General features: G+C 45.6%; 3 protein-coding genes across 3 annotated transcripts; 2 read left to right on the top strand and 1 right to left on the bottom strand.

Annotated features, from left to right (window-relative positions):
* Positions 1-11560: 11560 nt before the first annotated feature.
* On the top strand, positions 11561-15835 carry LOC127345639 (uncharacterized). Its single transcript, XM_051372124.1, has 5 exons — positions 11561-12097; positions 13045-13154; positions 13237-13608; positions 14104-14788; positions 15335-15835. Exons 1-5 carry the CDS (start codon positions 11857-11859, stop codon positions 15412-15414), a joined length of 1488 nt encoding a protein of 495 aa, XP_051228084.1. The 5' UTR covers positions 11561-11856; the 3' UTR covers positions 15415-15835.
* Positions 15836-17317: 1482 nt separating this feature from the next.
* On the top strand, positions 17318-18087 carry LOC127345641 (uncharacterized). The gene has a single exon (XM_051372126.2). It carries the CDS (start codon positions 17438-17440, stop codon positions 17954-17956), a length of 519 nt encoding a protein of 172 aa, XP_051228086.1. The 5' UTR covers positions 17318-17437; the 3' UTR covers positions 17957-18087.
* A 1351-nt stretch (positions 18088-19438) lies between these two features.
* Positions 19439-26111, bottom strand: LOC127345640 (RNA-binding protein BRN1). The gene is made up of 9 exons (XM_051372125.2): positions 25691-26111; positions 24752-24834; positions 22676-22727; positions 22426-22551; positions 22251-22333; positions 21308-21490; positions 20437-20758; positions 19914-20057; positions 19439-19838 (listed from the first exon to the last, which is right to left on the bottom strand). Exons 1-9 carry the CDS (start codon positions 25887-25889, stop codon positions 19708-19710), a joined length of 1323 nt encoding a protein of 440 aa, XP_051228085.1. The 5' UTR covers positions 25890-26111; the 3' UTR covers positions 19439-19707.
* Positions 26112-27300: the final 1189 nt, after the last annotated feature.

Below are 27300 nucleotides of genomic sequence, written 5' to 3'. Positions count from 1 at the left end.
CATGTTTCATCATTATTGGAGGATCAAGCACCGGAGCCAGGATTCTGCTGGAAAAAGCACCGTCAGAACGCAATATTTCGGAAGATCAACTGCGGGAGGAAATTATACCAAAAATCCTATTTTTCAAGATAACGGAGGAAGCCAGAAGGAGGGGCCAGGAGGACCTAGGGTGGGCCCACACCCTAGGGCGGCGCGGCCCATGCCCTGGTCGCGCCGCCATGTGGTCTGGGGGGCCCACGACCCCTTTCGCCTCATTTTCTTTGCGAAACCCTTCGTCCCGAAGACCTAAGCCACAGAGGGTACCTCACGAAGAGTTACAGCCGCCTCTGCGGGGCGGAGAACACCAGAGAGAAAAGAGCTCTCCGGCGGGCAGGAATCCGCCGGGGAAATTCCCTCCGGGAGGGGGAAATCGACGCCATCGTCACCGTCATCGAGCTGGACATCATCTCCATCACCATCATCATCATCTACACCATCATCACCGCCATCTCCTCCGCAGCACCTCGTCACCGCCGTAGCAATTTGGGTTTGATCTTGATTGTTTGATAGGGGAAACTCTCCCGGTATCTATTCATACTTGTTGTTGATGCTATTGAGTGAAACCATTGAACCAAGTTTATGTTCAGATTGTTATTCATCATCATATCACCTCTGATCATGTTCCATATGATGTCTCGTGAGTAGTTCGTTTAGTTCTTGAGGACATGGGTGAAGTCTAAATGCTAGTAGTGAACTATGGTTGAGTAATATTCAATGGTGTGATATTTAAGTTGTGGTGTTATTCTTCTAGTGGTGTCATGTGAACGTCGACTACATGACACTTCACCATTTATGGGCCTAGGGGAATGCATCTTGTATTCGTTTGCTAATTGCGGGGTTGCCGGAGTGACAGAAACCTAAACCCCCGTTGGTATATCGATGCAGGAGGGATCGCAGGATCTCAGAGTTTAAGGCTGTGGTTAGATTTATTCTTAATTACTTTCTTGTAGTTGCGGATGCTTGCAAGGGGTATAATCACAAGTATGTATTAGTCCTAGGAAGGGCGGTACATTAGCATAGGTTCACCCACACAACACTTATCATAACAATGAAGATTATTTAGCCGTATGTAGCGAAAGCACTAGACTAAAATCCCGTGTGTCCTCGAGAACGTTTGGTAATTATAAGTAAACAAACCGGCTTGTCCTTTGTGCTAAAAAGGATTGGGCCACTCGCTGCAATTGATACTCTCGCACTTTACTTACTCGTACTTTATTCAACTGTTACATCAAAACCCCCTGAATACTTGTCTGTGAGCATTTACAGTGAATCCTTCATCGAAACTGCTTGTCAACACCTTCTGCTCCTCGTTGGGATCGACATTCTTACTTATCGAAGATACTACGATACACCCCCTATACTTGTGGGTCATCATGCATGCATTCTCTTTCTCTCCCTCATTGGTGCATGAAACCTCTTTCTTTCCCTCATTAAATAACATTATGCCTTAGAGGTGGGGGTTATGGGACAAATAGTTTTTGGTAATATGACTTACACTCTAGGACGGAGGGAGTAGTAAGTTACTAGTCCATGTTACTACTTTCATAGTGAAAAGTAACTTATGAGGCATTGTATCATTTATTATGTTGTAGACTCATTTTGCTTTGGGTGTGTGATGTTATGGTAACATAGCTAATTACCACCTCACTCTCTTTTTCTTCATTTATTGGCATGCCATGTCACCAAAATGCCTTGAGATATGTGATGTTACTAGTTACTAGTATGTTACTCGCATAATGAGCGGTCTGGGCAGTCTTAGGGTTGGACGGCCCCATCCTTTTGACTGCGCCATTGGGACGCCATTTTAAGCATAGCTAGTAGTGACACTGAAAATAATTATCTCCTTCATCTTCGTCCTAATGTTGGTCATCCCAAGTTTGATAGCGCGTAGACGATGACACGCAAGGAAAACGTTAAATCCTGCGTGTTAGACCAGCCTGCATTTCCTAGGCCAAATAATAATACAATGCATGCACACTTGTGACTCAAATTTGAGCGGTGGACAATGTTGTAATTTGGTTGGCCAATTATTGTATGCGCCCCGTGGCCATGTGCTAGTGTGCTGCTACGAAATACCAAGCCAGTGTAACAATAGTGGCATGCACGATAAGTCAGACAACCACACGCCACCTAACATCCACAGCTCCACCCACAAACTCATCCACCACATGGGATCATCCGCAACAAAAACCCCAGATAGAAACAAAACCAAACTAGGGGACAAATCCCGTTTGTACCAGTACTATCACCACACACACACAGGGAGAAAGCACACACACACAAAAAAAAAGCAGCAATTAGTCGGCACTAACGCAGCGCAAAGCGCGATGAATTGGCTTCAATAATCCGATCCGATGGCGCTTTCCTTTCACGCACACTAGTCACGCCCCACCAACACTAAGCTAAACACACTGCTAGTCCACAATTAACATAAAAAAATACCATGCTTAATATACGTATTGGGCCACAAAAGTCCACAATTAACATAAAAAAATACATACCATACTTGGGGCGGAGGAGGCGGTGCCGGCCAGTGTAGGTCGTACGTAGTCCTTGTCGATGACAATGAATACCCGCGGTGGTAGAACCAGGGGTTGACCTTCGCCATTGCGTGTGATCCGAGAGGTTTTGCTAGGATTTGTGGAAGCTTCCACAAAGCGGGGATGGGAGTGGAGTGGATATGAGGCCTACGATGACCACGGGTCCCCATTCAATAAAGTGAGTGCACCATGTTGGTTTCTCCCACTTGGTAACTGTTGTACGGCCCCGCAAAAATCAATAGAGGACATGCATGGACGCACAACGCTTTACATGGCCACCGAAAAGCCAGCTCAAATTTAGGTCGAAGAAATGGGGTCCGAACAAATAGATTTGACCACGCGGTTTGTTTGCGGTGCCCCGTTGGGCCTTCCCCTTAAGCCGGTGAAATAGATTAGGATGGCTTATGTCAGTTCGTGAGGCATCGTTGGGGTTGCCCTTAGCACTTATCCCTCACCCAACTGTTCTTTCCACGTCGACCACTTTACCCATCTCTATTATCGGTGTACACATGGAGACATGGAGACATGACCCATGAAAAGGTTCTATCGAAGCCCGGATGAATGCGCTTAGAGCACCTCCAGCAGTTGGCGCTCCCCACGGCCATATCCGGCGCTAAATAGCGCCGGATTGGATGAAACTTTGGCATGGGGACCGCCAAAGTTCTAGCCGTCTCCCCAGGTAGACGCTCGGTGATCGGCGTTTTCACAAATAAAAGTTTTATAGTTCACCGAATTTGACAAATTTTGCAAACATTTGGCTTATTTTTACAAATAAACGTTACAGTTCAATAAAACAAGAAAATAATTTGACAAGTTTTCAAACAAATCAAAGTGCAGCCATTTTTTGACGTTGTACATTTCCTGCCACGCAAACAGACAGTTCTTCCATTTCCAATGCATGCAATCAATGCTTTCAAGCATCCATAGAAATCCTCGAGCTTCATTGAAAGCGAGGATCTGAGCAGTGTCTTCGATAGTGGGTGATCTCAAGTAGATGTCCCCGAACACTGCTATCACCGCCCTGCAGAACCGGTAGAAACAATCAAGGGCGGTGGACTCCGCCATCCGAAGATAGTCATCGGCAGAATCACCAGGAGCTCCATATTCCAGCATCCGCATAGCCACCGTGCACTTTTGGAGGGCGGAAAACCCTGTCATGCTGGTGCAATCCAACTTGCATCTGAAATAGGAGTCGTACTCTCGAAGGGCATACACAATTCTTAGGAAGAGCTTTCGGCTCATCCTGAAATGATGCCTAAAAATAGCCTCACCGTGCAATGGATTGTCGGCGAAGTAGTCGGCGTAGAGCATGCAATAGCCCTCCATCCGCTGCCTCGGCTTGCACTTTCGGCTACCTGGTGCCGACCCACCACGGCGACCAATGGCCTTCTCGGCGTACAAGCCGGACAGGCAAGGTAGGATCAACATGTGCTCCTCGTCTTGGGCGGCGGCTTCCATCTCTTCTTCAAAAACTCGGCGAACATCTGCTCCTCCTCCTCGTTAGAGTCCATGTCCAGCCAGACAATTGGACGAACACCTGCCGGGCGTGTCGACGAGGCGCGACGCGAGGGATTTTCCTGACGACGAAATATAGGCAGACAACACCACAGACGGTGGAATTCAGGCAACCGGCCGGCGGATTGGCGAGGGGTGGTACCGGTGGTGATAGAGCAACGAGAGGGGAGGGGGGATTTGCAACGAGAAAGTGGTGGAGTTCGTGTATTCTCTCGCTGACGGAGCGGGCATGTCCCCGCTTTTCTCTCGTCCGGAGTCCCGGAGCGCACCCTGGGGGGTTGATACGTCCAAAACGTATCTACTTTCCCGAACACTTTTGCTATTGTTTTGCCTCTAATTTGTGTATTTTGGATGCAACTAACACGGACTAACGTTGTTTTCAGCAGAACTGTTCTGGTGTCTCGTTTTTGTGCAGAAATCCAACTTTCAGGAAAATCCTCGGAATTTATGCGAAAGGTCCTATTTTTTCCAGAAGACTGACGGAACTGTAAGGGCAAGCCAGGTGGAGGCCCAAGGGCCCCACACCCTAGGGCGGCGCGACCCAGGAGGGGGCGCGCGGACCTAGCGTGTGGCCCCCTCGGCCGGCCTCCGACGCCCTCCTTTGGACTACTTAACGCCTTCGACCTAAAAACGCACGGGGAGAAGTCGAAGTGCCAGAAACCCTCCAGAACGCCGCCACATCGCGAAACTCCGTCTCAGGGACCAGAAACTCCGTTCTGGCACTCCGCCGGGACGGGGAATTGGAGGAGATCACCGCCATCATCACCACCGACGCCTCTCCATCGACCAGCAATGTTTCCCCCATCCATGTGTGAGTAATTCCCCCGATGTAGGCTGAAGGGGATGATAGGGATTGGATGAGATTGGTCATGTAATAGCATAAGATTGTTAGGGCATAGTGCCTAGTGTCCGTAATTGGTACTTTGATGATATTGTTGCAACTTGTTATGCTTAATGCTTGTCACTAGGGCCCGAGTGCCATGATCTCAGATCTGAACATGTTATTATTTCATCATGATATGCATTGTTTTATGATCTTACCTGCAAGTTGTATACACATGTCGCTGTCCGGAACCAAAGGCCCCGAAGTGACAGAAATCGGGACAACCGGAGGGGATGGCGGTGATGTGAGGATCACATGTGTTCACGGAGTGTTAATGCTTTGCTCCGGTACTCTATTAAAAGGAGTACCTTAATTTTCAGTAGATTCCCTAGAGGTCCGGCTGCCACCGGCTGGTAGGACAAAAGATGTTGTGCAAGTTTCTCATTGCGAGCACGTACGACTAAATATGGAACACATGCCTATGGATTGCTTTGTACTTGGACACCGTTTTATTATTATCTGCAAATGCCCTGCTTTGATTGTTACATGAGTTTCTCTCATCCATGCAACGTCCGTCATCCATCCATGTGCCTACAGTATTTTAATCCTGCTGTTTACTAAAATCACTACTGCTGTCTCTGTTACTCTGCTGCTGTTATTTCACTACTGCTACTGCTATAAACTGTTACTACTGATAAACTCTTGCGAGCAAGTCTGTTTCCAGGTGCAGCTGAATTGACAACTCCGCTGTTAAGGCTTTCAAGTATTGTTTGTCTCCCCTTGTGTCGAATCAATAAATTGGGTTTTACTTCCCGCGAAGACTGTTGCGATCCCCTATACTTGTGGGTCATCAGGGGTGTGGATGGCCTGGGCTATTCCGGGGGAAAACGAGGAACCGGGGGCGCGGCTAGGCCGAATAACGTTGTCCAGATGAAAAAACGCATGCCGGAGGCCTAGTCGGGGAGACGGCTGGAGATGCTCTTATTGCGGGAAAACGTAGTAGCGAATCCTGGCCATTTTGCTAGGGCGGACAGACTTAGTTGAGCTAGTTTTTTATTCCTCATACTCTATAGAAGACATATATATATAACTAGTTGACACCCCGCGCGTTGCTGCGGGAATGAAAGAGGATTTTTATATATGACCATGCGGATGAAGGTGGTTGGCTGATGACGTTGACGGTCTGCAAGTGGAATTTGCAAAAAATAAATGAAAAAATATATAGTGAGGATAAACATAATAGATATGATAGGTTAGTGCATATGTGATATAAAAACGGTTAGCAATGTGCTCCATTGTCCATATTGTAAGGCCAAAAGTAGAAGGTTTTGCATTATGATCTGTTGGCAAAAAACTTTACAATCAAATATGAGAAAATGATCATTTTGATAAAGCAAATTGCATTTTTCTTTTACTGGGAATACAGGTTAACCTCTACCTATAGTTATGTGCCGCCAAATGAGAGTTACAATTCGCATGTCCTAAACTTGAATCGCAAATGCATCCTCGAGCCCCAAAAGTTCTAAATCAATTATGGTTCCCCCTATAAGAGGAAGGATGTACATAAAATGAAAATGGACACATTTTCAGCAGAGTATTTGGGAGGAACTGATGATGAGGACATAACACAAAAGCTTCCTCTGGTTGGCTACTTATATCTCCTTTAATTTGCGTTATCATTGATCCATATCTCTGATAGGAAAAAAAATTGTGCAACAATGTTTATACTTCTACGACACCCACTATAGTTAAGTTAAATAAACCATATCTTGAATGTGATTGTACTGGATAAATATATAGTTAACACAAAAAAAAATTATAGACATAGAGGAAATTAACCTCCCCAAAAGAAATTTAAGATACTACCTTTTCGGACCTCTTTAATTTGGTAAAATAGTATAGACATTTCACAAAGCATCTGTCGAGCAATCTAAGGAGCCTAAATCTGGTAAATAGATATGTAGTCGTAAAGCATAGTACACAACTTGCTAAATAGATGAAATGTAAATTAAATATGGGTTGTCATTCGTACCTCCTACACTCCATGTCTGTCCAAATGTCATTCCTATGTAGCATCGGGAATAAAATCAAAAGAGAATTATAGATGAAAAGGTCATTGGACAAAGAAGAATTCTTCTAGTATTAGTCGTGGAGGAATGGAGAGAGCAGCAGCAAGTTGTGTGCCACGGCCGGTTGTTAGCTTTTCCCAATGGAGGATGTGATTTTTGCTGTTGCTTCAGCGATTGGGGAGGCCTGGATTCAAATCAACACTTGGGTTAAGCAATATATAAAAAAGGAAGAAGTCTCAACTTCAATCAGCGAGATCTTTACATTGGTTTCAACCTAAGTACTTGGTACCGCTCCGGATGACACCCTCAGATCGAAGGAATCTTGCATAAGGAGATTGTATAGAGAAGCTGCACATCCCCCTTATGGATGCTGCTATACAACGGCGAAGGTCCAAATGGCGTTGCTGCTGGTTACTTATGAATGATAAAGCAAAGGGAAGATTTGAAGAAACGTAGTTTGGAAATTAAGGAGATGGATTATGCGGTACTTTTTAGTGGGGAGAGGAACCGAGCAGCCATAGGGTATTAAAAGAAGTGCAGGAAACTACAACAGGTAACTGACCAGCATGTAGACAACTTAATGGCTCCGCTGTGTGGTATAGCATCCATCACGAGTGTCCAGAAGATTAGAAAGTGAGATTGCACGCTTGATGAGGGGGAATGGATGCATGTACACCATAGATATTAAATCAGATGGATACAAATAATTGGGGTGATGTGGCTTTACCATATTTCAGCTTGCAAACATTAAATGCATCTAAGTGGGGATGAACTTTATAGATATTATAGATAAGAGCAAGTACAATAAGACTTAGTCAGCAGGCTATAAGAGTTTAAATATAATATATGTGCTTAGTTGGAGGAGAGAGAAAAGGAGAGAGAAGGGAGGTGGGCTACTATGTAATAGCCAGCTCTTGCACATGCTCCTATGCACTTTGTGAGAGTGAAAGGTGGACCATATGTTAGTAAAGTACTTCATTCTTATAGTCAACTATTGTACATACTCCCTCCGACCCAAGGCATAAGGCGTAAAATTTCTGGCGCTCTTATTAAGGAGGAAACCGGTACGTGCGTTTTAGACTGTTTTACCCTGCTCTTGCTGGAGTAAATGCATATCTCCATTCTCCCCAATCTCTCCCAAATCGCTACCTATTTCCAGGGTGCGACGCCGAAATTGACGGAGAGGAGGACGAGCATCGCGGCGGTGAGCTGGTGCGCCGCGTCCCTCTCCCGGCGAGCACAGCCGGTGTTCCCGAGCGACTGCCGCGAGCGCGGGAGACGGGGGTGAGCGCGAGAAGGTACCGGTCGAAAGGAGGCGGGCGCGGCCAGTACCGGCGACGGCAGGCGCGCGGCCGTGCACCGGTCGATGGCGGAGGGCGCGCGCGGCCGTGCACAGTCGAGGGCGGCGGGCGCGCGGCCAGGTACAGGTCGACGGTGGCGGGCACGCGGCCAGGTACCGGTCGACGGCGCAGGCGCGGCCAGCGACTGGTTGACGGCGACGAGCACCATGGCGGAGCACTACCTTGCGGTGTTCTTTTCTGGATGTGGTTGGGGAGAGACGAAGGGTAACGCGTGGGAGGGTAGTCTGGGAACATTAGCGATACTAGTGCGTGTGCGCCTTAAGCTCTGACTAAATATTGATTTTTTTTTACGCCTTATGCCTTGGGTTGGAGGGAGTATTAGCTATATGCTAACTACAAGTGACATGGCATCTTATTATAGCCAGCAATTGGCTATACTATTGGAATTGCTCTAAGTTAAGCCAAATCTTAGGCTGCTCATAGTGGGGAATAACATAAGGTGGTGTCATGCATAAGTTACTACTCCCTCCGTCCTAGTTTGTAAGTCACAATTTTTAAATATCTTGGCCCAAGGTACTAGCTGATTGGGTCTCATTTTCTCTCTCTCATTGTTGCATGTAGCCCCTTTCTCTCTCTCATTGGTGCATGCATTCTCTTTCTCTCCCTCATTTGTGCATTGATACGTCCAATTTGCATCACTATTTTATATCATAATTTGCTGTTATTCATTAATATATTTCATATTGGGACACAATACTTATGTTATTTCATCTATTTTGCATGTTTCATCATTATTGGAGGATCAAGCACCGGAGCCAGGATTCTGCTGGAAAAAGCACCGTCAGAACGCAATATTTCGGAAGATCAACTGCGGGAGGAAATTATACCAAAATCCTATTTTTCAAGATAACGGAGGAAGCCAGAAGGAGGGGCCAGGAGGACCTAGGGTGGGCCCACACCCTAGGGCGGCGCGGCCCATGCCCTGGTCGCGCCGCCATGTGGTCTGGGGGGCCCACGACCCCTTTCGCCTCATTTTCTTTGCGAAACCCTTCGTCCCGAAGACCTAAGCCACAGAGGGTACCTCACGAAGAGTTACAGCCGCCTCTGCGGGGCGGAGAACACCAGAGAGAAAAGAGCTCTCCGCGGGCGTGAATCCGCCGGGAAATTCCCTCCGGGGAGGGGAAATCGACGCCATCGTCACCGTCATCGAGCTGGACATCATCTCCATCACCATCATCATCATCTACACCATCATCACCGCCATCTCCTCCGCAGCACCTCGTCACCGCCGTAGCAATTTGGGTTTGATCTTGATTGTTTGATAGGGGAAACTCTCCCGGTATCTATTCATACTTGTTGTTGATGCTATTGAGTGAAACCATTGAACCAAGTTTATGTTCAGATTGTTATTCATCATCATATCACCTCTGATCATGTTCCATATGATGTCTCGTGAGTAGTTCGTTTAGTTCTTGAGGACATGGGTGAAGTCTAAATGCTAGTAGTGAACTATGGTTGAGTAATATTCAATGGTGTGATATTTAAGTTGTGGTGTTATTCTTCTAGTGGTGTCATGTGAACGTCGACTACATGACACTTCACCATTTATGGGCCTAGGGGAATGCATCTTGTATTCGTTTGCTAATTGCGGGGTTGCCGGAGTGACAGAAACCTAAACCCCCGTTGGTATATCGATGCAGGAGGGATCGCAGGATCTCAGAGTTTAAGGCTGTGGTTAGATTTATTCTTAATTACTTTCTTGTAGTTGCGGATGCTTGCAAGGGGTATAATCACAAGTATGTATTAGTCCTAGGAAGGGCGGTACATTAGCATAGGTTCACCCACACAACACTTATCATAACAATGAAGATTATTTAGCCGTATGTAGCGAAAGCACTAGACTAAAATCCCGTGTGTCCTCGAGAACGTTTGGTAATTATAAGTAAACAAACCGGCTTGTCCTTTGTGCTAAAAAGGATTGGGCCACTCGCTGCAATTGATACTCTCGCACTTTACTTACTCGTACTTTATTCAACTGTTACATCAAAACCCCCTGAATACTTATCTGTGAGCATTTACAGTGAATCCTTCATCGAAACTGCTTGTCAACACCTTCTGCTCCTCGTTGGGATCGACATTCTTACTTATCGAAGATACTACGATACACCCCCTATACTTGTGGGTCATCATGCATGCATTCTCTTTCTCTCCCTCATTGGTGCATGAAACCTCTTTCTTTCCCTCATTAAATAACATTATGCCTTAGAGGTGGGGGTTATGGGACAAATAGTTTTTGGTAATATGACTTACACTCTAGGACGGAGGGAGTAGTAAGTTACTAGTCCATGTTACTACTTTCATAGTGAAAAGTAACTTATGAGGCATTGTATCATTTATTATGTTGTAGACTCATTTTGCTTTGAGGTGTGTGATGTTATGGTAACATAGCTAATTACCACCTCACTCTCTTTTTCTTCATTTATTGGCATGCCATGTCACCAAAATACCTTGAGATATGTGATGTTACTAGTTACTAGTATGTTACTCGCCCATAATGAGCAGTCTGAGCAGTCTTAGGTTGGACGGCCCCACCCTTATGACTGCGCCATTGGGACGCCATTTTAAGCTTAGCTAGTAGTGACATTGAAAACAATTATCTCATTCATCTTCGTCCTAATGGTTCTCATCCCAAGTTTGATAGCGCGTAGACGATGACACGCAAGGAAAACGTTAAGTCCTGCGTGTTAGACCAGCCTGCATTTCCTAGTCCAAATAGTACAATGCATGCACACTTGTGACTAAAATTTTAGCGGTGGACATTGTTGTAATTTGGTTGGCCAAATACAGTAAGCGTCCTGTTGCCATGTGCTAGTGTGCTGCCAAATACCATGGCAGTGTAACACCAGTGGCATGCACGATAAGTCAGACAACCACACGCCACCTAACATCCACAGCTCCACCCACAAACTCATCCACCACATGGGATCCTCCTACGTTTGCGTTGCCCCCCTCCCGAATTCAAAATCATCCGCAACAAAAACCCAGATAGAAACAAAACCAAACTATAGGGGACAAATCCCATTTGTACCAGTAGCACCACACAGGAAAAGAAGCACACGCACAAAAAAAAGAGCAGCAATTAGTCGGCAGTAACGCAGCGCAAAGCGCGATGAATTGGCTTTAATAATCCGATCCGATGGCGCTTTCCTTTCACGCACACTAGTCACGCCCCACCAACACTAAGCTAAACACACTGCTAGTCTGAAAGGAGAGAGCAAATTAGTCCCCAACCGCCGCTCCTACCAAGGCAAGCTCGCTCCGATTCACCTCGCTCGTGCTCCTGCTCCTGCGCTTCGGTTTACCTCTCCCTTTCTCTCACCTTCCTCGCCCACCGCACCGCATCCCCGCTCCTCGCCTCGCCTCCTCCTTAAGCAACCAATCCAGCCAGCCACCAGCGGCCGCCGCACCGGACCTACCACCCACCCACCCGGCAAGCAGGCAATGGCGGCGCGGCGCCCGCTCCCCTCGCCGACGCCCGCCCGGGATGCGTGAGATCCTAGCCCGGCCTCATGGGGAAGCACGCAGGGGACCAGCGCCAGCGCCCGCCCGACGGCTCCGGCCAAGCCGCCGGGGCCGGCGCCCAACGTAGCGGCCGCTGCGGCTGCGGCGGCGCCGTGCGGCTGCAATGCGTGGCGGCGCTCGTGCTCGGCGCGGCCGTGCTGCTCTCCGCGCTCTTCTGGCTGCCGCCCTTCGCGGGCCGCGGGAGGGGGGCGCGCGACGAGGCGCCAGATCCGGGCCTCGTGTTCCAAGGTGAGTGCCCTCATGGGCGGCATTGCGAGATCTAGCTTTCGATTCTGGGCTTCCCTGGCTGTCGGCTGGATTCGGTGTTCGGTCCGTACCGGGGAAGTTTCTAGATCTGGCTGTACGGAAGTCCACACCGTGGCTGCTTCTGCTGGAGCTGTGAACCAGCAGGGCTGCATGTTCCGTTAGGCTTAGTTTCATCTACTGATGCAGATTTAGACTCAGTCACTCGTTTCTGGAGTGTTTCGGCGTCTGTAGTTGATCGGTCTTCCTTAAGCGTGTGTCGGTGCTACTAGTATTTTCGGACAAGGGAGCAGGTTGACAAAAACTGCCAAACTGTATCACTCTCAGTATGGATCGGTTGCCGTCCCAAATGATTTCCTTAGAGCATTGCCACCGGATTTAGTCGCGATGCCTGGTTTCTGGAAAGTCCTTCAATGTCTGTATTTCATTTTCTTAAGCATGTGTCGGTGCTATTTTTAGAAGATCAGTAGGTGGAGGAAAGCGCCTGCAGCAACTGTATTACGCTCGGTATGGATTGGTTGCCGTCCCAAAACAGTCAGCATGATCTTGCACCGTTGTTAAGTGAGATAGTTTTTCATCCGGATGTAGAATTATTCGTCGAAAGCTACGCAAGCTGCTAAAGGGATGAGTTGCTGTCAATTCCTGCTTTGCGTTATTGTAACTGCTGTGTTAAAGGATTGAGCCGTGATAGATCACTGTCCATGAATTCTAGGTGTGATCTAATCTATTCCCAGACGTTAAATGAATCCTTTCCAAAGGTGGTCTAAACATACAACTTACTAAAGTGGCACTATTTGGAGCGTTGTGCTTCTTATTTTTCCAGTTCAGTTTAAGCAATTCTGTCAACCACCCTTCTTTATTCATTGTATGTATATATAAGAGTACTAGACATATCGATATATCATGTGCCTAATGAAACTCTGCTTTTCCAGATGATATAGTGGCGAGTTTTAGGCTGCAGAAGACGGTCCCTGAGCTCGTAGGAAACACATCTAAGCTCGAACTGGACATCTATGCGGAAATTGGCATTCCCAACTCCATCGTATGCCCCTTTCAACATCTTTTATTTCACTCCTTGATGTGTTCTTCCACACGCGTTGGCTGATGCTTGAATACCCACGCAGGTGGTTGTAAATCTACTGCATCCGCTAGCTGGGTCAAACTGGACAAATGTCGTCTTCAGCATCGTGCCTTATCCAAAGAACTTGACTATATCATCGACATATTTGAGCATTGTTAGGTCCTCCTTTATGTCATTGGTTGTGCGGCAGTCAACGCTCCACTTGACTGAGTCCCTCTTTGGCAATTCATCGTCCTTTGAAGTGCTTAAATTCCCTGGAGGAATAACAGTAATTCCTGCGCAAAATGTGTTTCTTCCTCAAGCACACCGTGCAAGCTTTAATTTCACTCTGAATTTCCCAATCTACAAAGTGCAAGACAGAACTGATGAGTTAAAGGATCAAATGAAGACAGGACTGCTGCTCGATGCTAACGAGGTCAGTGCTACCTTCTCACCTTGTTCCTTTTTTGTCCATCACAATCATTGTTGAATACAAGGGTTTGGTTACTTGTTTGTTTCTTTATGTATGTGATAGAATTCGCTTGTACGACCTAATAATCTTGTTGCATCTTCCAATCTATCCTTTGTTTTTGGGATTATGTAAGAAAGCCTCCATCGGTCGTGTTTGCTCATATTACTTTGTAGGGGAGAATGTAGGTCGATCAGCCAGAGGGTGTGCCTGTAGTACTGTAGTGTGGTTCTAAAAGACATGATGACAAGCCTATATTTGCTGATCCTAACACAAGCTATGTCATTATTTAATCTTCACATGCATCTCTCCCATTCTTCTGTCCTACTCTGTTAGACACTTCTGGAATACCAATAGGACTGGGGCTTTAATCCACATTAGAAATTTTCACTGCTGGTGTGCAGTAGTGTACAATGCCCTCCTTTTCTTCTTTAATTGAACTTCGTTTATTGTGCATTGCAGAATCTGTTCATCAAATTGGGAAATTTGCAAGGTTCAACAATTCTTCCTCCAACTATTGTTGAGACCTACATTGTTCGTATTGTTGGGAATCAACAGCCATCTGTACCAAGGATGAAGCAGTTGGCACAAAAAATTACCAACTCATCTTCAGGGAACCTTGGTCTGAACCATACCGTATTTGGCAAAGTAAAGCAGATAAGACTTTCCTCCTATCTTAGACATTCTTTACATAGCAGGGGCAGTTCTGATGCACCTAGTCCATCGCCCATGCAACATCATGGTCATCACGGCCATCATCACCATCACCATGGTCATGAAGACAACAGGCATTTGGCTCCTGCTGCTCCCCCGATTAATCTCCCTGTACATACACCCAGACATGTTGCTCCACCACCATCTGGGTGTCCATATGGCAAAAAGGCCAAGAATAAGGTTCCTGTAACACCAGCTGCTGAGCCTGTGGCCAATGGTCACCGATCTACTTATCCTGCTGCTTTGCCGCCTTCTGTTCATCATCACCCACATGATCCCAGTATGCACAGTAGATCACCTGTTCCGACGCCTCCAGCTCTTCCGGAGCCACCTTTGCCCGCTGTTTCTTTTGGTGATGCACATCCTCCGAGTGAGCGTGCAACAACAGGTCCTTCTGCTGGAATGTCGAATGTGGCCCCTGCGCCTCAAACATGTGAGTTATTTCTCCTTCTTTATTTTCCGTAATTATGTTTTTTTCTGAAAAGATGCACTGTAGAATGTGGGCAAAGGAAGCAAAACCTTGTCCAAAGGTTCAACTATTCAACTGAAAATTTCAGTTCATTTTGTTGGTACCTTGGCAATATTGATCTGGATGCCTAACTGATAAGTTTTGGGATTAGTTTCCAAAGCTTTCCAAAGTTATTATTTCATAATAGCTTCAGGCAAACAATAGCAGTCAGAACTGAACAATTTATTTTGGCTTCCCACCTGCTATGTCTTAGGTGTCTAGGGCCTACTGTGCCATTTATGGTACGGAGTATGTTCTTTTGAAAGTTATGAATGGGTATTTTTCTACGATCTTTATCAGTACTTATCAAGGACTATGTATCTGTATCCAGCTACTGTTAATAATGTTAATAAAATGCAATGTTCAACATAGGCTCGCAACATATTTTCTGGTCGGTCGATCAGTCCCTTACTTGATGTTGCATTTCTTTTAAGAATTCACTAACTATTGTATGCCATTGACCCATTGCAGCCAATTCCAGCCGGAGGCGCTCCTGTCATTGGGTCCTGGTAGCCCTTATATCTTGTACCCTGCTGAGGAGCCTACTGTGACAGAAGATGAAAATGTGCGGCTAATTAACCAGATGGTTCAAATTAGAGATTTTCCAAATAGAGGCCAAGCCTCAGCGGTTCTTTTCTTTTTATCCGGTTAACAGATTCGCCGGTGGGTGGTGAAGCACAACTCCGCGTCCCCCTGCCTCAGGCGTGCTGTTAGCCTGTTATACTTGTTAGTTGATCTGTGGATGTAAATACGGTTGGGTATAAGTCAGGCGTCAGGCCAAGTAAGGCAACAATGGGCAAGCTGTGCTTAGCTGTGCTCGTGGTGGTGGTCAAAGCCACGGCCGGTGGCAGGCCCCTTCTCTAGCGCACGCATGCTTGGCCGGGTTTGCCGCTGTGTACTGCTGTCGCTGTTCAGAAGAGGATCTTCGAGTGTAAACACTTTTTACATGAGAAGACATAGCATTTTCTCTCCGGTTTTCGGGGCTTGTTCTTTGTGCGTATAATTTTGATCTGCTCGATCCTATCCGTTGTTGGTTGGGGAGGTTTTGCCAGTTTTGGCGTTCCCTTCTTTCATCCTGCTGCCTGTGAGGTACACCTGAAGAAAGATGGTTCTGAAAACTGTAGGACTGAATCTTGCGCAGGTGGAAGACGCGGCCAGTTCATGTAGGTGGCTGGCCGGCCATCGGCCAGTGTTGCGCCGGACGCATGTCACGGCAAGCTGTTTGTTCGCTGGCCGTCTGGCTGCGGTGCCGAAATCGACAGCGGCACCGGGCTATTTACCTACGTTTCAGCTGCGTGGTCGCCGTCAATCCCCCTCCGCCGTCGCTGGAACACGCACATTGCACACTCCCAGGACGGCACGGCCGCCACTCGACGGACGTGCGAGGGAGACCATCCACCAGCGATGCTATGCCCATGTACTACCGAGTACAGTACTGTTTAGTTAGCGAGCACTGATGAGTGCGGCGGGGTGGCAACATCAATGAAAGATCACACATCAGTCATCCACCAACCAACAGTGCCCTGCCAAAAAAAAAACTCTGTCCTGTTCCTGCCCATCCATTCATGATTCATCCATTGCCCCAACCACATCTTTGCCCTCCTTAACTACGCCGCCGTTCCCTGTCACCAACCCCAGCTTAGGCTTAGCTAGATATCATGACACGGAGCCCGGACGCAATGACGTGACGGGGCAGGCGCCTACTCCAGATGGAACTCGGATAAACATAGCGACGTATGCCGAGTTGCGAAGCCACATTAACGATTGCCGTCATCAGCTAGTGCCAATTTATCAGTTTCATGTATGCAGTCAGTGTATGACCATTCAAAGATGGAGCATAATTTTGATTTGGAACTTTATGAATTAGGCTCCGCAAATCCATTATTTTCCACTGACGATACCGCGGCTAGTACTTCCTCCGTCTCAAAATGTGTTGCATACAATGTTCAGTCAAAGTTGAACTTTGTGGAGTTGAACTATTCAGACAAATATATTATTTTTTCAAAAACTAATGCATACAACATATATAAGTTTATTGATAACTGTTCATATATATTCAGTCAAAATTTCATTCTTTTGTGTTCCTCGCAAAAAAATCATTATTTTTTAACTATGATTAAAAGTTATATGCAACATAATTTGGAAGGAAGAGAGTATAGTACTAACTTGTAGTACTAAGCATTACTGGCACCAAAAATATACCTGCAAGCATTTTTTATCTGAAACAAAATACGGTTATTCAGCTAGTAGTTCACGCAAAGATTATGTGCGAGTTTCAAGTAGGATGCCTGGTTTATGCACACTACTAGCCGGCAATTTCAGGTAGGGCTGTTCGGATCAGGGGGTCCTCGGACTCTACCGACAATGCTACGTTGTCAGTACTCAGTAGACACACACCACTGTGACACATGAACGTGTACGCGCGCAACACAACACTACTAGTACACGTTGGAGTCATACTATTATCACAAAGTACGCGCAACACTACTAGTACACGTTGAGTCTCCTCACGATCCAGCCACCACCCCTAGCTAGCCACGCTCTCTTCTTCGTTCTTCCACGCTCCGGCTCGCCATGCCGCCCTCGTCGTCCTACCTCGCCATGAGCAGCTTCTCCTACCAAAAGCTCAAGAAGCTCCCTCCCCCACCACCATCGCCACACCACGAGCTCGCCGACCAAGCAGGCGCGCACTACGCCGTCGCCGCGTCGCTGGACCACTACTACCGCCACGCGGCCGCCGCGATCGTCGCCAGAAGAACGTCGTGGCGGCGTCGTCGCGCGTCATCCTCGTCCTTCTCCAGCGGGCGCAGGCGTCCGGCGCGCCGGCTGAGGATCTCGAGCCTGGCGAGGGCGCTGCGGCGGAAGGCGGCGGCGGTGGGCGGCCGGGTGCGGGCCAAGGTGGCCAAGGTGGTGGGCAGGCTCCGGGAGGGCGGACCATTGGTCGGGGACCTCTTCGCCGGCAACTACATGTTCCTGCAGGTCACCCCGTCCGCGCCCATGGACCGGGGGTCATTCCTGCCCTACTACCTCGCCGTCAAGGGCAAGGGCGCCGTCGCCGGCGCTGCTACCGTGCAAGGCTTGGTCCGTGCCTAGCTAGTTCTTTGTAGTTCTGTGGATGATTACCTGGTAATTTGTACGTACGTAATTGGTGACATTTCCGGTTTGCTTGTGCAATTGTGATCGGATCGACTGTCGACATAATGTGCAAACAAAACTTGGCTCAACTTATCATGTTCTCTCTTCTCCGTGAGATGTGCCTGATTTCATTTGGATATTAAGCCTGTTTACTTTTTTCTTTTCGCAACTTAAGGATCTGTAATTCCAACATGTTAAACGCAGTTATGGAAGTTTAGTGTAACTACCAGTTGAGGTATGTATGCATTTTACCTCCAAAACACTGTGTATGCATGCAGTACATATAGCTCCACATGGACTTACTTGAACTGCACAGTTAATTGTATATCCGTGCATTTGTAACTGAATTTGGTACTTGCTACGTCTAACTGTCTCTCCAAAGCTCTGACAGGTGATCTATTTATGGGCGATATGCACGTACTCTGCCTATCGAGCTGCTACTATTACCGAGTTACAGTATGTGCACCTCACTTCCACTGACAACAAACCCGGCAAACCTGCCGTGGATTATCTTTGTTCTTTATCCACTCCATTTCTCTTAAGCAAACAATTGCTCACAGATAGTGTTCTACATCAGCTAATCTTTATCTATACAAGTTAATCAGCACTCCATCACGCTAAGTGTCGTGTCGATCACCAGCAACAAGTTACGTCAGCTAATGATGATTCGATGGACGGAAGACGGTTAACCATAACTCTAGCTAATAATGTCTCCACATTGATGCTGGCAGCAGGTGAGATACCCTTTCCACGAGAACGAGATGGTCTCGGCTGCAACTTGCGCCTTCCTTTTCAAGTGAACAGGACGAAATTGTTGTTGGGAGAACCAAGCCTGGGGGCCCATTGCGGCGTTCTCAGGCCCAGTTGTTGCCAACCTTGCAGGGCCCACATTGCTTGCCCGTGGGGCCCAAAGCCCAGTAGTAGCTCTTACCCACTATCTCACCAAGAAGCAAGACAGTACTATCCGACAGAAATTCTTGTGGGGAAATCACTCCATCTGTCCTTCAAATAGAGAATTTTGCACCTCTTGTAATTTGGTTGGTAACCAGTGTTTTTCTTGGTTTTACCAGCTCAGTGGAATTTACATGTTCCTCATCAAAGAGAAAAGGAACCAAGCAGTAGTGTTTCGCAGAACTTTTTTGTACCCTCATTTTTATCAAGTATAGAAGATACTTTTCCAGCATCAGAAACATTCTAAAAATGTTTTTGTTCCACAAATCTAATAATACCATTTCAACCCAACCAGCTAAGTATTTAGACTGCTCAAAGCCAAAGTTTCTAGCTAGCCTACTATGGCAACCTTCTACAAAATTCCACCCATAAAAAGAGACATCCTTCTACAAGAAACATTATGCAAACATTATTATGTCTGCATGGACGTGATACGAAACGACTCAGGAGACAAGCTTAAGCAACTAGGAACCCATTTGCCAAAGGAGATAAAAGTAACAATTGAATGAATCTGAATTTCTGATGTGTACAAGATGGTCTGATGGTACAAAGTGCTACGGCTACGCTAAGATGAAATTACACAAGGCACCAATTCAATGTGAACCGAACGAGGAAGATACATGGGGCTCCCTGGCAGATTCTGCAGACATGCAGAGCGCTGCGCCACCAAGGGGGAAACAATCAGTGTCACGATCAGCTATCTGACAAATATGTACCAAGAACATGATCGCCCGGTTGGGTCATCGCAAAACGGTTTGTCAGAAAGGTTTACTGTGCCTGCTGTTGTCTCTCTTGAGTTGTACTTTCAGTTTTTTGCCGCCTAGCTGGAAACCATTCATCATAGCAATGGCTGACTGCGCGGAGACAGGAGAGTCGTAGCTTACGAAACCTGCACGAGATTGTAGACGGATTAATGGGTTACATGCACGGCGCGCTGGGAGAGCCTACAAGTGAGGGACTTTACCAAAACATTTACTGGCACCGGTGGCTTTGTCTACAAACACCTTGGCGCTTAGTACTCTACCGAACCTCTGGAAGGCCTCGGAAAGTTCTTGGTCCCCAAATTCTTGTGGGATGTGGTAGATAAATAGATTGGCTCCAGGAGGACCTGTACGTGTGTAGTTAGGTTTATAATGCGACAGATTTTGCACTTACAGCTATGGCAGATGGTAAACCAATATGCATGTTCGATATGGATGATAGAATTATATATTTGTCACTTAACACACAATTAGAATTCTCAATCCAGCTAAAATATTCATGCTGGATTATTGTATGCATCTTTTGATAGCCTTATATAATGTTGCTAACCCATGTATGTATGTTCATTTTTTGAGACAGGAAATGTTCATGTTGTGGAAATAAAATGCACATGGCATTTTGGGGACATTACATCATAATTAACAGGCTAAGCTACTCTTGAAAGAATATGGCATTTTCGCTTGCACAATAAGTAAATTAAAATATAAACATCGAATGTGGCTGACCTTCTGTTTGTGTATGGTTACCGCCATTGCTACCTGGACTATACGGAATAGCATTCACGTTTGCACTTGGAACTTTAAGCAAATTGTGAGAATTCCCAAAAGGACGATTGCTCATGAGAGCACCAGGATAGGATCCAGTATACGGCATACCAGGCACAGCTGGATAAGGGCTGCCTAACTGCATTCCATTAAATGATCTAGGAACTGAATTGGGGGACAGTTCAGGATTGACGCCTCGTATAGAGTTTACTTGATTCTGAAAGGGGGTTTGATTTTGCATAGGAGATAAAGGGTACTGCATAAGTCCGTATGTCCCAGGAGGCTGCATATAAAAAGGGAATTATATTCAATATTAGATGAGTGCACGTAAAAAAGAATGTTGATTAGTCAAGACATATATTTAAATCTCTTGAAGCTCCACAAGTAATATACCCAGGAGTGAATTCAAATTTTGGCAGTTCGGTTGAATTATAATTATTTTCCAATACATCTGATAAACACCCACCTATTCTATTTGCAACTACTCCCTCCGTCCCATGAAACATGTCTGAGATTGTCAAAATTCGGGTGTATAGTACTATGTAGTGTCTAGACACATCCAAATTGAGAAAAATCTCAGACATGTTTCATGGGATGGAGGGAGTACAAAAATACGGAACAATCAGAGCCACAACAGAAGTTTTGAGGATTACTTTTGGCATGCAAAGAACACAATTCCGAAAATAACAGTCTATGCAAGAACTCCAAATTATAAAGAATACTGTCTTGAAGTCAAACTAGGAACATAACACTCAAGGTATTAAATATCCAAAATTGCATGTGATATAATGGTGTATAGTGCAAACAAGGTTTAAAGAACAGCACAAATCACCTGATAACCAAATCCATTATACTGAGGCATATATCCCATCGGCAAAGCTCCAAATGCTGAAGAATGTGGCATTGGACCTCCATTCGGCATATTAGGTGGTTGCAGTTGAGCTTTCTGTGCTTTCCTGGCTTGCCTTTCTTTTTCTGTATCAGCCCATTTGACAACCAACGGCACACTAGAACCCTACCAAATGGATAAGAATTTATACACAAAGTAAACAATAAACGGATTTCAGAAGATGTCTAGATAATTATTACAAAGCACTTCCAATGTATCAAAGAGTAGGCTAAGAAGGCTATAACAGAAAATATATCTAATGTATACATTAACTAATATAATGATAATAAGCATATCAGTTGGGTTGCTGCATTGCCAGTTACCTACCATTTAAACATATTTCCTTGGCACCTGTTTGTTTTTTTATGGATGAAAACAGTTTTAGGGGATATGAACTTGTAGTGTGTGCATGTCACCAGCATTGAGTAGATGCTAACATCAGCCCGATATGTGGGATATACTAGCAATAAGAACCTCAATTTATCCTTTAGGTGTTTGCACATCTTTACCATTTTAATCATTTAAATCATGTTATGGATTGGTTGGGGAAATTCAGGACATGTGTGATGAAGCTAGGCAAAGTCTGACTAGAAGTGGATACATGAACATATAATAAAAGTATAAAACTATCTCAACTATTGAGGAAAAGTAACACATTGGACCAGATGTATGACTGGCCAAAGGCTTCACACCATCAGCATGGAAATAATTATTTGAAAATACAACAATGATAATGCCAATCAAGTGGGAGAATGCATACAAACTGTTGGGGGGGAAAGTATATAGTTCACTGAAAATCATGACATATATGCTATGCTGAGTGTTAACCAGAGTAAATTTCAACAAGTGAAAGTTGCCTTGCTATCATAACTCATTTTGGGCAAACCTCTATTTTGTGCTTCCCATTTACAGCCTCAATAGCTGCCATTGCTTGCTCCTTTGTTTCATATTTAAGGAAGGCGCAGCCAGCTGCAATAAGTAAAGTTATTTAACAATATTTAGTGTCAAGTGATATTTTTAATTTGGTTGAGAAGGAAAGTAACATCTCCACAAGAGCATACCTTTACTTGTTTGTTGTGAGCCTCTCAAAATTTGTAAGTCCTTAATATTTCCATATTTAGAAAACAAATCAGTCAATTCAGTATCTGATACATTTTTTGGAAGCATTCCAATGAAAAGCTTGTGCTCTGCAAGTCATGGCAAGTGTAAACATGAGTGTACTATTCACATATCAGTAGACAATACGGACCAAAAGCAAAGACCCATGTAAAAATCAGACAAAGACATCAGATCTACATAAACATTGATTACCCAGCCTCTCCAACTCTCCATCAGCATATTTGACTTGCAAAGGACTTGACGCCTGTATATTCAACAAAGAAATTGTCATCAGCGAGGCAAGTAGCAGCAAGCCTGTAAAATCTGTACTTTCTTGAAGAAAAGGTCTCTCAACTATATCCAAACAGGGTACCACAAGAGTAGCAATAACACTATAGAAAGATACTAGCAATGCACATGTGTATAATTGACTCCACAAGTCAGTGTCTCAGTGATTACCAAGTAATTTAACCTGAGCATTCTAGTATTTGTCCAACATTAGAATATGGGTCTTTAACTGACAGGAATCATGGTATGCTTTGTATCACGTCTTTAATTGATGCAACATTACATATATTTCAATAATACCCATCTCAGTGGGCGATTAGATACTCAGTCGCTCTCTCCAGGTCAAGAGATCTCAAGAACAAAAGAATCAACTCAAAATTTGTAGGTGTAGTGCAATCATGAAATTCTTTATGATTCTGAATAAAGTTAGTATGGTCCGCCACAAAAAATGTACATTAGCTGCAATTTAAGCTATCTGGACCAAAGCATGGAAGGCATGGACAGAAATGAACTTTAGTTGCAACTCAAGCTACTTGAGAGCAAAGCGTGCACTTCCAACAGAACCAACTGTTTCATCTACACAAACATTTTGGCTGTGTTTGATAGGAGCCAGGCCACAAATAGCCACACTTGGAGTTAGGTTTGGTGGGACTGGGACCTCAGTTAGGTGTGCCACAAAACTGAAGCTACAATCTGTTGATTTTCCGTACAAAATGGCAAGTGTGGTGGCTAAATTGCTGATCGATCTTTTTGTTAGGTGTCTCTCACAGGTACAAGCCTAGCCCATTGCGTGGTTGGCAACCACAAGTCAATATTTACCAAAGAATCAAATTTCTTGCTGTCAAACACAAACACACCCATTATTTTTACCATCAGACGGTAAGCCCAGTAGTCTGGCTCTGCTTAAGGTTAACTGTAACTTTGTTTCTCCTCCAACCAATAGACCTTTTCTCCAATTGCCCTAAATGTTTTGACAGCCCTACTTGGTGGGGAGCTAAAATTAGGACTTACTCTTAATATCAGCCTATGTTTACTTATCAAGATATAAGCTTCACTAATTATCATACTGCATCAACTTCCCATGATCAGGTTATAGCTGGCTAAATTAGCAATGCAAGGGAACCTCCTTCACTACTCCTACTGTACTCAATAAGAACAATGGATTCTGTAGTGCGCGTCTTTGAAGAGTACATAGACTAAGGTTATGGGGACTGGGATTAAACCACTTCACTTTCATAAATTGTACCAAAGTACAATCATGCATATTAGCAACCTTGCAGAAAAATGAAACAAAAACATAAACTTTACACGAGCCATGAACGCAAGTATCCTATAGCTGTAGTGGCTTTCTGCTTTATCATCAGAATAGCGAACTGAAGATTCAACTGACAGCTAAAGATACATGTAGGTTACAAACATGATTATTTGTATTGTATGAGCATTGCATTGTCTACCGACAATGTTTTAACATGCATTACAGTATCTAAGCGCAATATAGAAAAGAATATTACAGCCTAAGCTAACTATAAGTCTATAAGAAGAAATGTCCTCCATATCAGAAATAAAGCAACCCGGTAGAATGGCATAGCCTAGCAAGAAAATAGCAACCAATGCCACCACCAAATCTGGAAATGAGAATTTCAGGGTTTAACTGTTGAAGCCCTATAACAGTTTGTGTGACCCCTTCATAAGCTAAAAATGGTTATCCTCATAAAATCTGATGGAACCCAAAGATGTTCAACACAAACAGTTCTAGATGATTTTAGACTACCCACAGAGTCGCTTAATCAAATTTTCCTATAGTGTCGCACTAGGATTTATTTAGTGGAATCCAACAGCTGAAGACATATCTTAGCTTCCAGTGCGTCCCTGCCAACCAAACTGTGGAGTGTTCATGAACCACTCATGAAAGCTAGGGGATCCTACTGAGTCTGTAACAATCCCACCCAGGCAGATGACATGGAAACACAGTAATAGGTCAAGATAGGAATGCTCACATACCCCCGGGAGCGTGTGCTTATTGTGGAATTCATTTACCGCCTTGTCAGCTTCATCCCTTGAGGGACATATCAGGAAACAGCACCCTGCATTGGGTTAACGTGATCGAAAGGTCAGATTAGGAGGAAGATGGGAACAAAAAGGAAGCATCAGGCAACCCAAAAGGGTGTTAGCAGGGGCAAATTCTCCTTGCCAAGAGCCAAGTAACAAACAGCTTAGGAAAAATCAAGCCAAAGTTTCTAAATTTTGGAAGCAACGTGCAGACCGGCTAATGTGACCAACTAGCTAAATATCTGTGGTGAGATTGTGCAATGTCAGTCCAAGCAGAAGACTAAAGCAAGTTCATCTCACTGTTTTCTGACCCCCAATGTGAACCAACTAGCTAAATATCGGAGCTTCCAATCGACAAATGACCAAAAAGTCCCCGCAAATGGAGCACATTTGCGCTCGCATTGCTTCAAAACGAGGTCAAGCCAAAACGGCCACGGGAGCATGTATATAAGGACAAAAAAAACTGAACTTTGGAAAAATAGAGCGCTACAAAATCCAAAATCGGCAGCAGCATTGGATCAAATCTGCTAGCCTAGCGCAGCTCAGATCGACAGAACTCGAATCCGAGCTCAAACCCGCAATACTTGGATAATCCTACACAAGATCTCGCTCGAGCACGGGCGAGCAAAACATCACAAATCAGTACAAATTCGCCGCCGCCCGAAGCGACTCCAGCTCCTCCTCCAGCAACGGCGGCGGCGGCGGCATTGCGCCGGAAAAACCGGCGCAGAACACGGAGGAAGGAGAAGCAGAAAACCTCGGCATAGTTCGAAAACTTTTGGCGCGCGCGAGGCAGAAGCGCGAAAAAAACCCCCTAATTTCCCCCCGGCGGCATTGCCCTTGCCCCCAAACCGAGCCGGAACCGATGCAGAAACCCAGATCCGGGCGCACCTCGGGAGGCCTTGGTGGCCTTGTCCTTGATGACGGTGACCTCGTCGACGAGGGCGACCTGCTGGAACATGGCGGCCAGCTCCGGCTCCGTCATGTGCTTGGGCACCTGCCCCACGAACAGCTTCACGCTCTCCACCGCCTCCTGCTCCTCTCCACCTCCCTCCGCCGCCGGCGCCGGCTTCTCGCCGTTCTCCGCCATTGGGCGCCGAGCACCCGCTCCTCCGCCGCCGCCGCCGCGCCGCGCTTCGCTCGCTGAGGGTCAGCTGCCTCTCCCTCCGCCTGGCACTGGTCTCGCCGCTCCGCCGAAATTATTATTTTTGGGGGAAGGCTAGGGGAGGTGGTGGAGGTGATGGAGGAGTTGGGAGTTTTGCAATAAATAATTGGTAATGGATATGCACGTAGACGAGGAGGAGTAGTTGCAGGTGATGAGAGAGAGCAGTTGGTTTTTTGTGGGCAGGACTGGAGGGAGAGGGAGCTGTCCTTGTGATCTCCTTTGCTCCTGCAACGGTTTTCTTGCAGGTCCCCTTCTTTTGGTATTTCAAATTTCGATTGTTTTTCCTGTTTCTGTCATGCAGCTCAAAGCAGGGGTGGTATCATTTTTTTTATTTTTGTGCTTGTGCTTAGGGCGTGTTTGGATTATCAGTCTAATTGTGTTTATTTTTTTGGCTGTTTGAATGCCTACACAAGACCTCGAGTTCGGCGGCCACGTTGCTTCAAGCACCTTTGAGTCACACTAGATAGAAACAATCGTTTTCGTTTTCCATGGGGCAGACATCGCTCGGAAACAAGTGGCAGCCCATGTTGCACACATGTCCCTTCGCAAACACGCGTCATAACCTGTTACCTCCACTCGTGGGTTCGCCTCAAGCGACACGCACCACCCACTAGCACGTGTGCTTCCTCTGTGGCGATGGTGGAAACAAGATTAACTTTTTTTACTCTACGGTGGTGGTAGATCTCTTCTCACGAGTGACAACTAACGCCTTAGCTCAGGATTCAATGTTTTAGTTCAAGGCAGGTTTGCATGGTTGCTTAGTGTAGTTCTATGAGTAGTACCCCAATATTTTGTACATTAGAAAGTCATGCCGCATATATTTTGAGGCTATATACGGTACTTTGGAGAAAAGGTACTTTGATTTTTTGGGGGTTTGGGGTGGGGAGTCTATGAGCAGATGATGTTTGAGGCTACAAAGGCAAGTTTTCATTGGCGATCTGCTTTCGGACTTGTATGGTTTGGTTGATCTGTTAGCAACGACCCTCATTGAAGAGCCCCGATGGATTGCACTAGAGTATCTCCATCGGCAAACCCGAAAATATGTCCAACATCTCCCAAACGACAACCTCTTTAGGGGAACTTGGGCACATGTACGTGTCAATAGGGGCGCCTACCCCCAAGGGCAGCCCCTACTGGTAGTCCTATTCATATTTTGAGTTATTTTTACATCAACATGTCCATATTTCTATCTAAATGGTACAACTATATTTCATAGTAATTTTTAACACATCAATTAATTCAAAAATAATTCAAATATAGTAGTAGTCCATACAACAATCCAAATTAAAATTAAATCCAGGAAGTTATAGAAAACAGATAGCTCCTACAACCATTA

Source organism: Lolium perenne, chromosome 3 (genome assembly GCF_019359855.2).
Source record: "Lolium perenne isolate Kyuss_39 chromosome 3, Kyuss_2.0, whole genome shotgun sequence".
NCBI lineage: Eukaryota > Viridiplantae > Streptophyta > Magnoliopsida > Poales > Poaceae > Lolium > Lolium perenne.
The sequence above is the reverse complement of the archived record's forward strand: the minus strand, read 5'-3'. Positions and strand labels throughout refer to the sequence as shown.

Coding starts and splice junctions, on each gene's coding strand:
- LOC127345640 (XM_051372125.2), bottom strand. CDS start 25,889: ATGGCGGAGAACGGCGAGAAGCCGGCGCCGGCGGCGGAGGGAGGTGGA. Junction 24,835..25,690: donor GGCCACCAAGGCCTCCCGAG/GTGCGCCCGGAT, acceptor AACCCAATGCAG/GGTGCTGTTTCCTGATATGT. Junction 22,728..24,751: donor ATAAGCACACGCTCCCGGGG/GTATGTGAGCAT, acceptor TTGAATATACAG/GCGTCAAGTCCTTTGCAAGT.
- LOC127345641 (XM_051372126.2), top strand. CDS start 17,438: ATGCCGCCCTCGTCGTCCTACCTCGCCATGAGCAGCTTCTCCTACCAA.
- LOC127345639 (XM_051372124.1), top strand. CDS start 11,857: ATGGGGAAGCACGCAGGGGACCAGCGCCAGCGCCCGCCCGACGGCTCC. Junction 12,098..13,044: donor TCCGGGCCTCGTGTTCCAAG/GTGAGTGCCCTC, acceptor CTGCTTTTCCAG/ATGATATAGTGGCGAGTTTT. Junction 13,609..14,103: donor TGCTGCTCGATGCTAACGAG/GTCAGTGCTACC, acceptor TGTGCATTGCAG/AATCTGTTCATCAAATTGGG.